At 36.7% G+C, this 13,995-nt stretch overlaps 9 protein-coding genes across 9 annotated transcripts; 5 read left to right on the top strand and 4 right to left on the bottom strand.

Moving 5' to 3' along the window:
- Positions 1–133: 133 nt before the first annotated feature.
- Positions 134–1,420, top strand: UBA4 (Uba4p; the record flags this gene model as incomplete). Its single annotated transcript, XM_019181804.1, has 1 exon — positions 134–1,420. The coding sequence occupies one exon, from the start codon at positions 134–136 to the stop codon at positions 1,418–1,420; it is 1,287 nt and encodes a 428-aa protein (XP_019039456.1).
- Positions 1,421–1,452: 32 nt separating this feature from the next.
- TFC6 (transcription factor TFIIIC subunit TFC6) lies at positions 1,453–3,216 on the bottom strand (the record flags this gene model as incomplete). Its single annotated transcript, XM_019183443.1, has 1 exon — positions 1,453–3,216. One exon carries the CDS (start codon positions 3,214–3,216, stop codon positions 1,453–1,455), a length of 1,764 nt encoding a protein of 587 aa, XP_019039457.1.
- A 155-nt stretch (positions 3,217–3,371) lies between these two features.
- WICANDRAFT_84160 (putative cystathionine beta-lyase) lies at positions 3,372–4,561 on the bottom strand (the record flags this gene model as incomplete). Its single annotated transcript, XM_019185656.1, has 2 exons — positions 3,372–4,441; positions 4,498–4,561. The coding sequence occupies 2 exons, from the start codon at positions 4,559–4,561 to the stop codon at positions 3,372–3,374; spliced, it is 1,134 nt and encodes a 377-aa protein (XP_019039458.1).
- Positions 4,562–4,781: 220 nt separating this feature from the next.
- Positions 4,782–6,952, top strand: ESC2 (Esc2p; the record flags this gene model as incomplete). Its single annotated transcript, XM_019186366.1, has 1 exon — positions 4,782–6,952. A coding segment is annotated over exon 1 (2,065 nt), but the record flags the coding sequence as incomplete, so codon positions are not given.
- A 396-nt stretch (positions 6,953–7,348) lies between these two features.
- Positions 7,349–8,163, top strand: BIG1 (Big1p; the record flags this gene model as incomplete). The annotated part of the gene is made up of 2 exons (XM_019180596.1): positions 7,349–7,700; positions 7,760–8,163. Coding segments are annotated over 2 exons (756 nt in total), but the record flags the coding sequence as incomplete, so codon positions are not given.
- Positions 8,164–8,361: 198 nt separating this feature from the next.
- On the top strand, positions 8,362–9,159 carry PEP12 (SNAP receptor PEP12; the record flags this gene model as incomplete). Its single annotated transcript, XM_019183444.1, has 1 exon — positions 8,362–9,159. The coding sequence occupies one exon, from the start codon at positions 8,362–8,364 to the stop codon at positions 9,157–9,159; it is 798 nt and encodes a 265-aa protein (XP_019039461.1).
- Positions 9,160–9,218: 59 nt separating this feature from the next.
- On the bottom strand, positions 9,219–10,244 carry CIA1 (iron-sulfur cluster assembly protein CIA1; the record flags this gene model as incomplete). The annotated part of the gene is made up of 1 exon (XM_019181672.1): positions 9,219–10,244. The coding sequence occupies one exon, from the start codon at positions 10,242–10,244 to the stop codon at positions 9,219–9,221; it is 1,026 nt and encodes a 341-aa protein (XP_019039462.1).
- Positions 10,245–10,750: 506 nt separating this feature from the next.
- CYC2 (oxidoreductase) lies at positions 10,751–11,812 on the top strand (the record flags this gene model as incomplete). The annotated part of the gene is made up of 2 exons (XM_019181742.1): positions 10,751–11,498; positions 11,562–11,812. The coding sequence occupies 2 exons, from the start codon at positions 10,751–10,753 to the stop codon at positions 11,810–11,812; spliced, it is 999 nt and encodes a 332-aa protein (XP_019039463.1).
- Positions 11,813–12,115: 303 nt separating this feature from the next.
- On the bottom strand, positions 12,116–12,918 carry WICANDRAFT_78865 (velvet factor family protein; the record flags this gene model as incomplete). Its single annotated transcript, XM_019184801.1, has 2 exons — positions 12,116–12,852; positions 12,912–12,918. The coding sequence occupies 2 exons, from the start codon at positions 12,916–12,918 to the stop codon at positions 12,116–12,118; spliced, it is 744 nt and encodes a 247-aa protein (XP_019039464.1).
- Positions 12,919–13,995: the final 1,077 nt, after the last annotated feature.

Genomic DNA, 13,995 nt, shown 5'->3' on the forward strand with positions numbered 1-13,995 from the left:
AATTTGTATTGTTCAGCTCACCAATGTAACTCTGTTGCTCGAACCGAGAGTATGATGGTGTCAATAAAAAAAAATTACAAACCTTTTCTACTCAATCTCAAGATCTCTAAACTTTTACTATACGATAGACATAATGACACAAGTAGATCTAGCTGAAGAGCTCAAAAGGCTCAGACTTGAGAATGAACAGCTCAAACAAAAACTTTGTGTGAAAGAAGCAGAAGAACAAGAGAAATCCGACTCATCAGTAACGGACTTCTCATTAGATGAATATAGAAGATATGGTAGACAAATGATTGTACCACAGGTTGGATTTGAAGGTCAAAAGAAATTGAAAAAGGCCAAAATATTAGTTGTTGGAGCAGGTGGTCTTGGATGTCCAGCTTTGTTATACCTTGCCGGTGCTGGTGTTGGTAAAATAGGTATAGTGGATGATGATACAGTTGATACATCAAACCTTCATAGACAAGTTTTACACACAACTGATAAAGTCGGTGAATATAAATGTGAATCTGCCAAGTCATATTTGAACAAGCTGAACCCTCATGTGGAAATCCAAACATATCCTTTCAGATTAACAACTTGTAATGCCTTTGAAATATTTGAACAATATGATTTGGTGTTGGATTGTACAGATTCTCCATATTCAAGATATTTGATCTCAGATGTTGCTGTTATAACTAGAATTCCAGTTGTTTCAGGTTCAGGTCTGAAAACTGAAGGTCAGTTATCTATACTAAACTTTGAAAATAAAGGACCATGTTATAGATGTTTCTATCCAAAACCTCCTCCACCTAATAGTGTTACTTCTTGTAAAGATGGTGGTGTTATTGGCCCAGTGATCGGTTTGATGGGTGTTATGATGGCTTTGGAAACAATAAAGGTCATTGTTGGATCTTACAATGCAGAAAATTTTAAACCATTTTTGTCAATATATTCTGGTTATGATCAACAGAGTATAAAAACATTCAAGATGAGAGGACGTAAACCTGATTGTTTAGCATGTAGTGGGCATTTGACAAGAGAAGTCATTGCAAGAGGTGACATAAACTATGCAGAATTCTGTGGTGTTGTCAATTATAATGTGTTGAAACCAGAAGAAAGAATCACCATTGGAGAATATGCTAAAGTTGTTGATTCAGACCATGTGCTTATAGATGTTAGACCTAAAGAACATTTTGAAATAGTCACTTTACCAAATTCCATAAACATCCCCCTTGACCGTTTGAGAAGGATTCAAAATATAGAAGATTTGGGTTTTGATTCAACAAAGACCATTTATACCATTTGTCGCTATGGTAATGATTCTCAATACGCTTCAAGATTCTTGAATGATACTTTTGATTTAAAGACAAAAGATGTCAGTGGAGGTTTATTTCAATGGTCAAACAAAATTGATCCAAAATTTCCTACATACTAATGATTATAATTAAACAGAATTTTTATTCATACTCATTGTAAACTTCCGACAATCACTAAACCTGAAGTTGAACCTGCTGCATACCATTTACCTGCGTTTTCATTCTCATTCCATTTTATGGAGTTAATTGAAACACCAGGTGGATAAATATTAGACACATTAGTATTGTCATTAGAAGAAAGTGTTTCAACTTTCAAATTGTCCACAAGTCTATAAAGATCTTCGTTTGCACTATACTGCAATTCCCATAACGTTAAGATTTTATGATTTGAAAGGGTTTGTTTCTGTCCATTTAATATTCTTCTCATTAAGTTTGTGATTTTAACTTTACCATCAGCACCACCTGAAAGAAGCATTGGGTGTAAGTTAGAAGTGGCAATTGATTCAGTAGAGCCATCATGTTTCACAACTGACGTCACAACAAAAAGTGATCTAAGAAGTGTTAGTTTTGCACTGTATTGGGCATCAAGTTGAACAAAAGAATATAATTGACGGGAATATGCAATGCTCTTGGAGATGGATTTAGTCTTTGGTGTTATGACTTTAGTTGATTGGAAATCTTTTGTGGACATTAGGGCACATGAGCCATCAGCGCAAGATGTGAGAATCATTGTTTCATCATATTTTGATTCAGCTGATATGATTGAAAATATGTATCCAGACTGAATATGATGAACATAAGAAGGCACCTTATCACCCAGAACAAACTCAGCAACATACCCACTTTCGGTACCACAAATTATTTTATCTCCTAGCCAGTCATATGAAGTAATCTTCATATTCGGCAACTCATACTCAAAAGAAGGTTCTGTTATTTCTGTATATGAAACATCCTCTTCATCTTCATAATCAAAATGTATCAGCCTTACTTTTCCGTCATTGAATACAGCAGACAAGACACCCATACCTCTATGATTTTTCCACTGTAGGTCCCAACTGTTACCCCAATTGTGTATAACTGCTTTTATTAATGTTAAAGTATAAGTTTGGGTATCTAGTGAGTAAATCAAGAACCCAGATTTGTAATTTTTGTAACCCAGCAGACTGAATTCAGGGGCAATAGATGTATCTGATATATCTGAGACTGCCACAGCTAGTATTTGCTCTGCAGCTTCTGAACCATGGGACAACCAAGCTATATCAGTCACTAACCCACCGGTGTTTATGACTTGTGCACGTTGATTTGGAGCAATTCCACCAGGAGCTATTGTCTCTGATGGATTTTCATTATACCCAAAGTTGATTGATCTTTCTAGCGGAAATTTTTCGTTGAACTGTTCTTTCGAAAGTTCAGTAAATTTTGCTTTTGGAACATCTTTAATCGTAACTGAAGGAATATATTCTTTGAGTTGACTTGAAGGGAAATCAAACATTGAACTTTCCCAAGCTCTTCTTAATTTCAAGACCTCAACCAGTTTGTCCTCATTTGCGCCGTAGAATCTGTAGAATTTCTCTTTTAGATTTGTAATATGTTTGGTCAATCTGATTTCTTTAACGGGTGTATTGTTTCCATTTTCGGGTTGTGGTGTAGTTGATTTTTTTGTTTTTGGAGCCTTCTTACTCTTTGCTTTAGCTTTGGGTATTTCCTCCTCTATAGTTTCATCTTCAGTAACATCCTCATCAATTGGTTCATCGTCACCATCTTCTAAAACATCATCATCATCATTATCACTTTCATGTAAATCAGCATCTTTCACTTCTTCGTCTCCATCACTATCAACGCCATTCTGGGCACTTGGATCGGCAAACTTGGAGTAGTCAATCCTCTTTGTATTTCTTCTGGCTCTTGGTGGCATTGTGTCTACCTATACTGAATTAAATGTATGTTGTGTTCAACCTTTTGTTTACTTGAAGGGATTCAAAACTTACGCGACACCTAAAGTGAAAAACACATTCGCGAAATACGAGGCCGCGAAACTACGACGCCAAAAAATGTTCAACAATCTATAACCTATTCAAAAGACAACAAAGCCTGCTTGAAGTCTTCAATCAAATCGTTAGGATCCTCAGTACCAATGGAAACCCTTAACAAGTTTCTTTCGACGTACGGATCGGTGACAGCCCTCCACTCAATCAGAGACTCAACACCACCTAACGAAGTGGCATGGTGAAAGTATTTCAGTCTAGATGGAAGTGTTTTACCTGTTTCCTCGGAATCAACAATAATAACAAAGACCGGCCCATATCCATTTGGAAGCTGCTCTTTGACGAATGGTTCTGTTTGTAAAGATGAATGGTAAATCTTTTTCAATGCTTTAAACTCTTCCTTATGTTCATTCAAGTAACTAACAACCTTAAAAACATTATCTGATTGCTTTTTGATTCTCAAATCATAAGATCTAAGAGATCTTAAAAGCAAATAACTTTCCAAATTTCCAATGTTGGTACCCAAATAAACTCTATCGTCAATCAATTTCTTTTTGATGTCTTTGGTTTTAACTGCAAGAACACCAGCTAAAAGATCGGAATGACCACCAAAGTATTTGGTGGCAGAATGCATAACAACATCAGCTCCAAACTTGAAGGGATCTTGTAAAGGTGGAGGGGCAAATGTTGAGTCAACAACCAAAATGGCACCTTTAGCGTGTGCCTTTTCAGCAAAATATTTCAGATCTGAAGATGTTCCAAAGGGGTTAACTGGGGTTTCAATGTGAACAATATCACCAGGTCCTAAATTTTCCAAATCTTCATCCTTGAGCGACAATTGCTTCAGTCCATGATTTCTGGTATGTATATCTAGAATTGCATGAACACCATGATAACATTGACCGAATGCAACTTGCTTTGGGTTGAAGTGTGTCATTAATGCGTAGAAAGCACCTAATCCCGATGAATAGACAACAGTTTCTGCACCAAGGATCTTATCGAAAACTGCCTCAACTCTCTCAGCATTTGGATGTGTTAATCTAGAATAAATGTACTCTCCTTCTGGATACCACCCACCTGGAAGATCACCAATGGCCTGAAGTTGATTAGGGTCTTCACTATACCTAAATGTCGTGGAGACATTGATCGGTGTCACTTTAAGTTTCCATTAGTACCCTAGCGATCAAAAATGGATCTTTTTCTTCACTTACTGATATCAGGGACCCTATTCTTATGATCATCTGCATGGATCAATTCTGTTGCAAGCTTTACCATCTTTTGAAGATTTCAACTGTCTAGAAACCATAGAACCAAGGGGGCCCAAGATCTTTTATAATTGTTTCTAAAGCCATAGTTAACCAAAATCACATAAAGTCACGGACTAGTTCCGAGGGCATGGTCGAATTTCATCGTAAAATTTACAGCTTCGCGAAAAATTTGTATTGACGCGCGTAGAAATTAAAAACATCATGATAAACAGCATCTGAACCAACAAATCATTGTTTACATTTGAGAAATTTGTGATACTCCAGCCTATGAACATTGGAAAGATAATATGACAAGTTCGGATATAGAGATAGTGGGCGAGAACAAAGGCCCAGATGAGGTGATTATACTAGATTCAAATGACGATTCTGATGATTTTTTTGATGAAGCTGATGAAAGACAAGATGTGATTGAGATAGACCACGCATTGGCGAAATCAAGCAATGTATCAAGTCCCCAGGCTGATGAGCTTGAAGCTGATGATACTTTCCAAACTGCCCAAACGAGATCTGAAATCGATGCCACTCCTGACAAGCAAAATACTCGTGCTCACGATAAAGATGATTTTGATGATTTGCTTGATAGAAAAGATATGCCTAGTGACGATGACTTGAGTCGGTTGGCAAGTAGGCCATTGACTAGAAGTAATTCAAGGCTGTCAGCGTCCCCAGTTAAATCACCATTGAAGCAAAGCGTCACGAGGTCACAGGTTGAGGCTAATTCAAAGACAAACCCACAACATGATGAGCCAAATTCAACGTCTCCAAAAAAGATCAGTGTTTCAACTGACGATGATGATAAGACTGAAGATGAAATAAGTCAGTCTCAAACAAATGCTACTTCCAAGACTGATCATAAAGACAACAAACCCATTGAACAAGTTGATGTTACACTCCCAAGAGAATTGCCAGAATCAGTTACAAAAAATAGTCCAGGAAAGATTCTACGTCCAAGAAGTACCACAAACAAGAGCACACACCTTCATATTGATCCTGATGTTCCCTTTCCTGAAGATAATTCTGATACTGATCCAAGTTTTGAGCCCGAAGATAATATGAGAAATGAAGATACCAAGTACGAGGCTTCTATTAGCGCTTCTACCTCAGTTAAGCCGGATAGTGAAAAGCCAAAATCTAACAATGTTTTAAAAGAATCAAGTTCAGAAAGAACCCCATCAGTCAGTATACAAGATGATTTCTTTTCAATGAGTTATACACCTCTGGTTCCTGAAGTTAAAAAGAAAAAGAAGAAGAAGTTAAGAAGAAAGACATCTGAAGAAGCTGAAGAGCCAGTCACACAAAACAATGACAATAGGTCAATATCTGCTGCTGCCACTACCCCTGCTGCTGCGCAACATGAAGTCACTACACCAGTAACACCAACTGCTCCTAGAACCGAATCTCCAAGGAAGAAAGCGAGAGTGACTCGTGCCGTTACACCACCACCTATTGATGATGCAGCTTTCAAAAGGAAGTTTGCAGAAGAACACGGGGAAAAGTTTGATCCTGTTTTAGGAGCGGATGATGGTGATCGTGGTATATTTGATGAAGATTATGAATACAAAGAACGGATAAGAAATTTGGATGAAATCACAAAATCATTCAATCAAGAAAAAGATGGTTCAAAATCAAATGATGGTGGTTCGAGGGAAAATTCATTGGATCCTTCAAGAAGTTATGTGCTACATATTACCTCCTTCTTACCAGGTAGTGAAAATAAAGCAGTAGATACTACTGTTAAAGGTTCAAAGAAATTCCATCCTGTTATATCCACTGTGTTGAAAGAACTACTGAATGCCAAAGAAAATCCTGTCCCATCTTGGTATAGGCGTATTTATGAACCTGATCTCACTGTGCTTTATTGGAATAAGATCAAAATTTTAGACTTTATGAGACCTGATACTTTACAAATTCCAGCTCCCACATCTGGTAAACCAACCGAGATAACACTTGGACTCTATAGTATACATCAATCGGAAGAAATTGAAAGATTGAAAGAGATTGAAAGAGTGGAAAAGAGAAGAAGAATGGAACAAGAAGAAAAACAAGCTGCTGAGGACATTGCCCCAGAAATTGAGGAGGAGGAAGTTGATCCCTTCAAAGATGACGAACTCTTCAAAGGAATTGAGAGTGAACCAGTACAAAGCACAGTCTCAAGAGAGGCAACTGTGTTAGGAAATGGTGAATCTGAGGAAGGATTTTTCAAGATTGGTTTGAAGGGTGAGGACAACAAGAAAATGATTGTCAAAGTTCATGCTGAAACTAAGTTAATAACCTTAGTGAAATATTATCTTAAGCAAAAAAAATTACCAGAGAACACTAAAGTCAAACTTTCTTTTGACGATGAAGACCTAGATTTGGGAGATACCGTGGGTGACACTGAATTGGAGGAGGATTTCACTGTGGATGTTATAATAAAGAAGTAATAGAGCTTTAATGTTAACGAAGTTTGATGTATTGAAAATGTTTTCTGTAGGCGCAACACTTTTTTTAATTTTTGATTTCGTGTACCTCGAACTCTTTTTTCATGGCACAAAATCTATTCTAGGGTTACATATCCCATTGGTTGTAGCATTCAAGATGTTTTGGAAACTCTCATTGGCTCAATGCAGTGTACTGTTACTACTCTGTCAAAATGTCCTGTGTTCTGTGCCACTTATAATATATTCACATTTGTTGTAAGTTGATGAAAAAACTACAAGAGGCTGAGGTCAAGAGACTAATAAATTCAATCAGAATACCTAAAATCCAGCCTTATGTGAACAATTTTGCGCATTTAGAGTTCCCAATAGAAAGAGTCAATGAAGTGACAAAAAAATTGATAGAGCCATGTACCGCGGAAGCTTACGTTTTGGTGAATCATCCAGGTTTGACATTGGAAGATTTACAAGATCCAAGTCTATTCAAGTTTTTAAGAACCTATATGCTGATGAGCTCTACTTTAGGTGCCATTCCAAGAGCTGAAACTGGTGTTGATTTTGATAAACTAGAATCATTTGCTTCTAGCAGATGTCATACTCAAACAATGCTGGTTGATGGACTAGATGAAGTTGAGACATACATTGATAGCAAAAAAAGACTAATAAGAATCAACTTTCCTAAACTTCCAGAAGAGCCAGAACTAAGAAGGGAAGCTTTATTGGCTGCAGGTGCGTATTTTAAACATTTGCTTCTATGATTTGAATTACTAACATGTCAATTATTATAGATGAAGCATTGAGACATACATTAAGAAAACTCCCTTCGCCGCATCATGCTTTAATATACACTTCGCTTGATAATGGTCCTTTGAATAAGCAAAGAGAGAAGAAAATGGAAAAGATGGATATATTTCCAGATATTACAAGAGAACCATCAAGAAACTATGAAGTCGAGAGAAACATCAACACTAGAAAAGAGGAACCATATTTCCATCCAAAAAGAACAGGACTTTTGGATAAGAGTATATGGGAAGCACCAAAGTTTTTGGATGCTGAATTTTTGATTGAGAATGAACTTTTGGTGATCGGAATTGTGCTTATAACCGTTGGCTTGATCGTTACTCAATTGTTGAAAATGACCATATTCTTGATCAAAAGATCTCTCAGAAAGAGCAAAAGTAAAAAGGAGAAGAAAGATAAATAGAGAGAAGAAGGATAAATAGATGCCTTTCAGAGCTTTTACTTTCGTAGAATTGTGCGTACGATTGGTTGTATCGAGTGAATTCGCGAAACTAAATGACACTTTGTCTCTAAAAAAACAAATTTAGGAGAATAAAGAGATAACCAGATAACCTCGCCATCAATTTATCAGACTCAAACAAACAGAAAGATGTCATTTAGAGACTTGGATGTTGATCTAGAAGCTCAGAAACCATTTTCAGACTCTCCAGAGTTTGATAACTTAACAGAAGAAGCCTCTAACTTGTTGCTAGATGTTAATAATAATTTAGTGACACTAAAAAGATTCGTCAACTCCCTTCAAAGTAGAAAGGATATAAAGAATGCGTCAAATTTGAATAGCAAATCAGTAAAATCAATAGAATCAATAACAGACTTGTTCAAACAACTCAGTCTACTGAGCAGACAAATAAATCGTTTTGAGGAGCTGAACCCTTCTCAAACATTCACCAAAGACAAAGTCACAAGAGAGATAAAGGTATCACTACTAGAGTTCCAATCATTACAAGAAAAATACACCACTTTAACAAAAACTTTGAATGAAGAAGCCCAAACAGCATTGGATGAAGAACAAGAGGCCGCTGGTTCTGAACTACAACATGCTAATCAAGACTTGGTTTTGGAAAGAGATGTTATCAATAATGAAGAATTTGTGTATCAACAGAACCTTATAAGGGAAAGAGAAGAAGAAATTCAAAATATTGAGCATGGTATCAGCGAATTGAATGAAATTTTTACTGATTTGGGTGCTATAGTGAGAGAACAGGGGACTATGGTTGATAATATAGAGTCCAATATATATGACATTTCACAATCCACAAAGTCGGCTGCTGGTGAGCTAACTAAAGCTCTAAATTATCAAAGAAGATCGAGAAGTAAATCTTTTTGTCTTTTAACTATTCTTGTTGTTATTTTGGTTGTTGTTCTTTTAGGTATATTTTTGGGTTAGAAATATTGAGATTACTACTACGTTTGTTCAATTCCTCTAGTGAATGTAGTTTAACTAATCTATTTCAATGGAATACTCCAAACATTAACGTTACCATCATCACCACCTGTGATCAAGTTCTCAGATCCACCATCTGTGAAGCTTTTACACCATTCAACAGTGTTGGCTTCATAAACACCATGAGCGAGCTCTCTGGTTGCAACAACCAGCCATTTACTATCACCATTACTACTCTTCTGTTCCTCGTATATGATCAATTGACCGTCTGAGCCTATACTGGCAATTCTACCAGATTGTTCACTCCAGCTAACAGAGTAAACTGCTCTTGAATGGAGTTCAGGTAAAGTTGATTCCAGCTCCCATACCTCTGTAGCATCACCTCTGAAAGAGTCACTGTCTGTACTTGATACTCTTTTCCAAACTTTGACTGTGCAATCATCACTACCGCTGACCAACCTCACAGATGTTTCCGATTTTTCAAAATCAGAACTCCAAACGGTACCTTGGTGCCCATTGAGCTGAGCAGCGCAGGTCCAATCATCGTCATCCTCTTTCCACAGCCTTATAGTATCATCGTAAGAAGAAGAAGCAAGAAGATCTTCGTATGGGTGCCATATAACATGTTTAACATCTTGTGAATGCTCTTGTAAAACACTGATACACTCGAATTCTTCGTTGGCATCATCAGCTTCCCAGATCCATATACTTTTATCTCTTGAGCATGATGCTAAAAAATTTCCATCTTTTGACCAACTAACACCTTTAACTTCATTTTCATGCCCTTCAATCACAGCTAGCAATGACCACTCATCATAATCTTGACCCCAAACTGAGATGGTAGAGTCGAATGAGCCGCACGCCAATGAAGGCTCATCTCCAGTTGGTTTCCAGGAGACTGATCTAATACTTGTCTTGTGTGTATCATCTAATTCTGCAATTTGCTCCATTGTATTCAGATCAAAGATTTTGCATGTCTTATCTGTTGAAACAGTAGCCAACAAAGGTAATTTCTTGTGAATTGCTACTGTCCAAACTTTGTCTTTATGTGCAGGAATTGACTTCACTAGCTCTATCTCCACTGTCATTGTCTTGTCTTTGTTGTACCAATAGCTTCTTGAAGTGTGATGAAGTTCATCTTCAACTTATTTCAAATCAAACACTTTGACAATTTCGCGAAAATGTGGCCCTTTGCCAAAATATTTTGAAATCGCGAACAGTTTTTTTTTCTACGGCCATAAATATTGAATCGAAATCTTGTGAGCTTGAATCAGAAACATACTGAGATCTGGTCCAAATGTCGCTCTTGTTCAGAAGGTCAACGCTCAATTTACTCAGGCGGTACAGCTCCAAAGTACCAAAGAATGGAAACCTCCCAAAGAAGTCAAATAGTGATGGTCCTAGGGGCGAGAATATACCGAAAGCTGGGGCAGCTCCAATGCCAGAGTTGAAGACTGAGAAGGATGAAGTTTCATTAAGTGAGCCATATCAGCCAAAGGATCGTTATCAAAGAGTCAGCTTTGAGTACCCTACAGAGTCTCCGGGAAGCACGACGACTCCTCTAAAGGTGAGAAAGTACCTTCCACATATGTTTATGATTGTTGGTGGTGCTTGGGCTCTATTAACCGCCAGTTATTTCTACAAGGAAAGAAAGCCAACAGACTATCTGAATCCTGATGAATTCATCCCTTTCTACATCTCTAATAGAGTTGATATTGACAAAGATCATTATTTGTTAGAACTGACTCCAAAATTCAAAGAATGGATGAAGGATTCCAAAAAATCTGACAATATATGGAATGGTCGTCGTTTATGGAGTGTTGAAATAAAACAACCTCAAATCATGGTTGTTAGAAAGTACACACCATTACCACTTGCTATTTATCAAAAAGACAAAGAAAGTGAGCCAATCATCAACCTACAATCTCCACATGAACATGGAAAAATGGTTTTGTACATCAAGAAATATGATCAAGGTGAAGTTGCAAGATGGATATACAAAAGGCCAATTGGATCTGAATTAGAGTTGAGAGGTCCATTCATTGAATATGAATTTCCAAAGACGCCTAATGATAGATTTGAGAGACCCAAGATGGAAAATTTACCGAGTGGTGTCAAAGTGGATGACCAATACCCAATCAAACCAGATAACCTAGCTTTTTTCGCAGGAGGTACAGGTGTTGCACCAGTTTTGCAGACTCTGCTATCCAAAAACCCATATAAGGGACATGTTGATATATTTTATTCAAGAAAAACAGAGTCTGAATTACCAATACCAAGATTTTTCTATTTCTTGGAAAAGCTAGGACGTGTTAAAGTTCATCATTTAGTGAACGAGAAGGGTGATAAGTTAACCATCACCAACATTCCAACTCCTGTCAACTCACACTATAAAACCTTATTAGATCAGCAATCCAAGGGCATCAAAGTGGATGAGGATCTTCCATTACACCAACATAATTATAAATCTGCATTAGAAAAAGCCATTGCTGAGAAATCCAATATCAAAATAGATAATCCTGCGTTAGCGTTGGTATGTGGTCCAGATGGTTATGTTGATTATGTTGCTGGGCCAAAGCCATATGAAGGTCAAGGACCTGTTGGTGGATTACTACAGCAACGTGGCTGGGGTAAGAACAACGTATTCAAGTTGTAACCACTTTAAAAGGTTGTTGCACATTTTATTTATTCATTGTATCAATCTACAAAATGTCATTATTTATGCTATGCCATCTAATATTTATTGTACATGTTATTATTTTGCAATAATACACAACACAAAAAGAAACTTTTGATATTTTATTTAATGCAACTGAATTTTTAAATTATCCTCAATTGAAAAACCATCTATACTTATTAATACAATCATACCCCATGCTAACTATTTTTTTTGAAATCAAACCCTAGAATTAAAAAAAAACTCCACCTTACTCAAACCAATTTAAATGAACACATGATATTAATGATCTTTTGCATCTCTTCTTATTGGAATTTTGACACCTTGACTTGCAAACACTCTCCCCAATTGACTGCTATCAACAACACCTGGAAACTTTTTGGCACTGTAAACTTTGAAAGGTTCACTAAACTTATGGATCATCTCATCAGTTTTCAAGTCAACAAATGAAAACTTCAGCTTGAATTCACCTTCTATACGAATTGACAAATCATGCAATATAAACCAAATACCCTTTTCGTTGTTATCATCAAATAGTTTGAATGCATTCGTGACAAGATTTCCAATCAAGTTCCTAGTTGGTATATCACCAAGGCTTCCATCAGAATCTGAACCACTTGAATTTCTTTGACTTTTAATTGAACCATCCTGTTGCTGCTCTAATTGTCCGTCTTGATCTAAATCACCATCAATTTGCTTGTCTGCACTTTTCGATGATGATGATGACGGCTCAGCTTTGGTTTCAACCACTGGAGAGGTCGAAAGTGAATCTACTTCACTTATGATATTTTGGTTCAAGCTTAGGTCCTCTTTCTCATCAACAGACCATAGTTCCACAACAAGAACAAATGAAGTTATATCAACATCATCAGCATTAACCAGTTGGTTTGTCACACGGTCAAAAACCAATAATTTGATGAATGGTGGCGGTGATATTTGCCTTCTGTCTTTATCACCAAGACCACACATGCGTGCTCTTATTGGCTGCTGCACAATACTGAGGTCGTATCGATACCTGTCTTTTGAAACATTTACAGTTAGTACCTTTCAACGAACTTATTATAAGAAGTCCACTCACCTGCCATATGAAAAGTATGATTTTGAACAAGTAGTGCAAAACTTTTTGTTTTTTTTTTGATTTCAAATATCAAGAAATATCACTGTCTAAAGGGGTTTGAAGTTCTTGTTATAACTATCATGAAGTATACTCAACGTTATAGGAATGTTGAAACTTGTTTTGTTATAGTCCGGTATAAAACAAATGGATAATTGATAGCTTTGCTCTTGTTCCTCTATAATTCAAGCAAGCTTTATCAACTGAAAATTAAACTGGATGAATAAAGAGCTTTCAATAACTCCAGCTGCTAATAATGCTTCTTGTGGAATGTAAATTTTCAACGACGTATATAGGTTTCTCTATAGCTGCTGGATTAAAAAACAAATTTCATCAAGACGGCAGAAGAAAAGAAAAGCAGTACGAAGCTAGCCGGTTGAATAATATCTCAATCTGGATTGTTAATCTATTATCAACTATCTTTGTTGTTTGATGTTTTGGAAGTTTGACTAAATTTGTTAAGCAACTCAACTTGTGTTGAAAACAAGCGACATGTATCTCTATAAATATATTTTCGCTGTGTGTTGATAATCGATTGTTCAAGGAACAAAATGTAAAACTTCAGCTAGCTGTGGTTTTTAGGGATGTAACATGAAAACGAAGTCAACGTCTGCAAATCGGAAGCATTAACACTTCTGCATCTATACATTTTTAAGCCATTTAAGGTTCAGCATAAGAGACTACGTGTAGTGCGCAGCTGTTCAAAAACTCGAAAGGGTTCTAATTTTTTTAGTTCAGGTCCACTTTTTGACTCTCGTGCTAAAGTCTGGGAACTCCTCTTATTTTTAATAGCGTAGCTACCGCGTAAAGAGTGGAAACCATCGGTATTCAAATTTCAATCACAAAGCTCGTAATTCTAAAAAAGTTAAAATTCTTCCACGTCCCCAAGAGAACATCGATCAGTACAAATTGTAATAAGTACTGTTCAGGGGGATCTATGTGTAGGGTTAAAAGGGGCATATCCAACGGATACGTTTGCTATCCATCTCAAACAATTACGTGTTCAGTGCTCTCTGTTCAACGGTCAACTACTGATGTCATTTCTTAC

Source organism: Wickerhamomyces anomalus, assembly GCF_001661255.1.
Source record: "Wickerhamomyces anomalus NRRL Y-366-8 unplaced genomic scaffold WICANscaffold_3, whole genome shotgun sequence".
NCBI classification, from domain to species: domain Eukaryota; kingdom Fungi; phylum Ascomycota; class Saccharomycetes; order Phaffomycetales; family Wickerhamomycetaceae; genus Hansenula; species Hansenula anomala.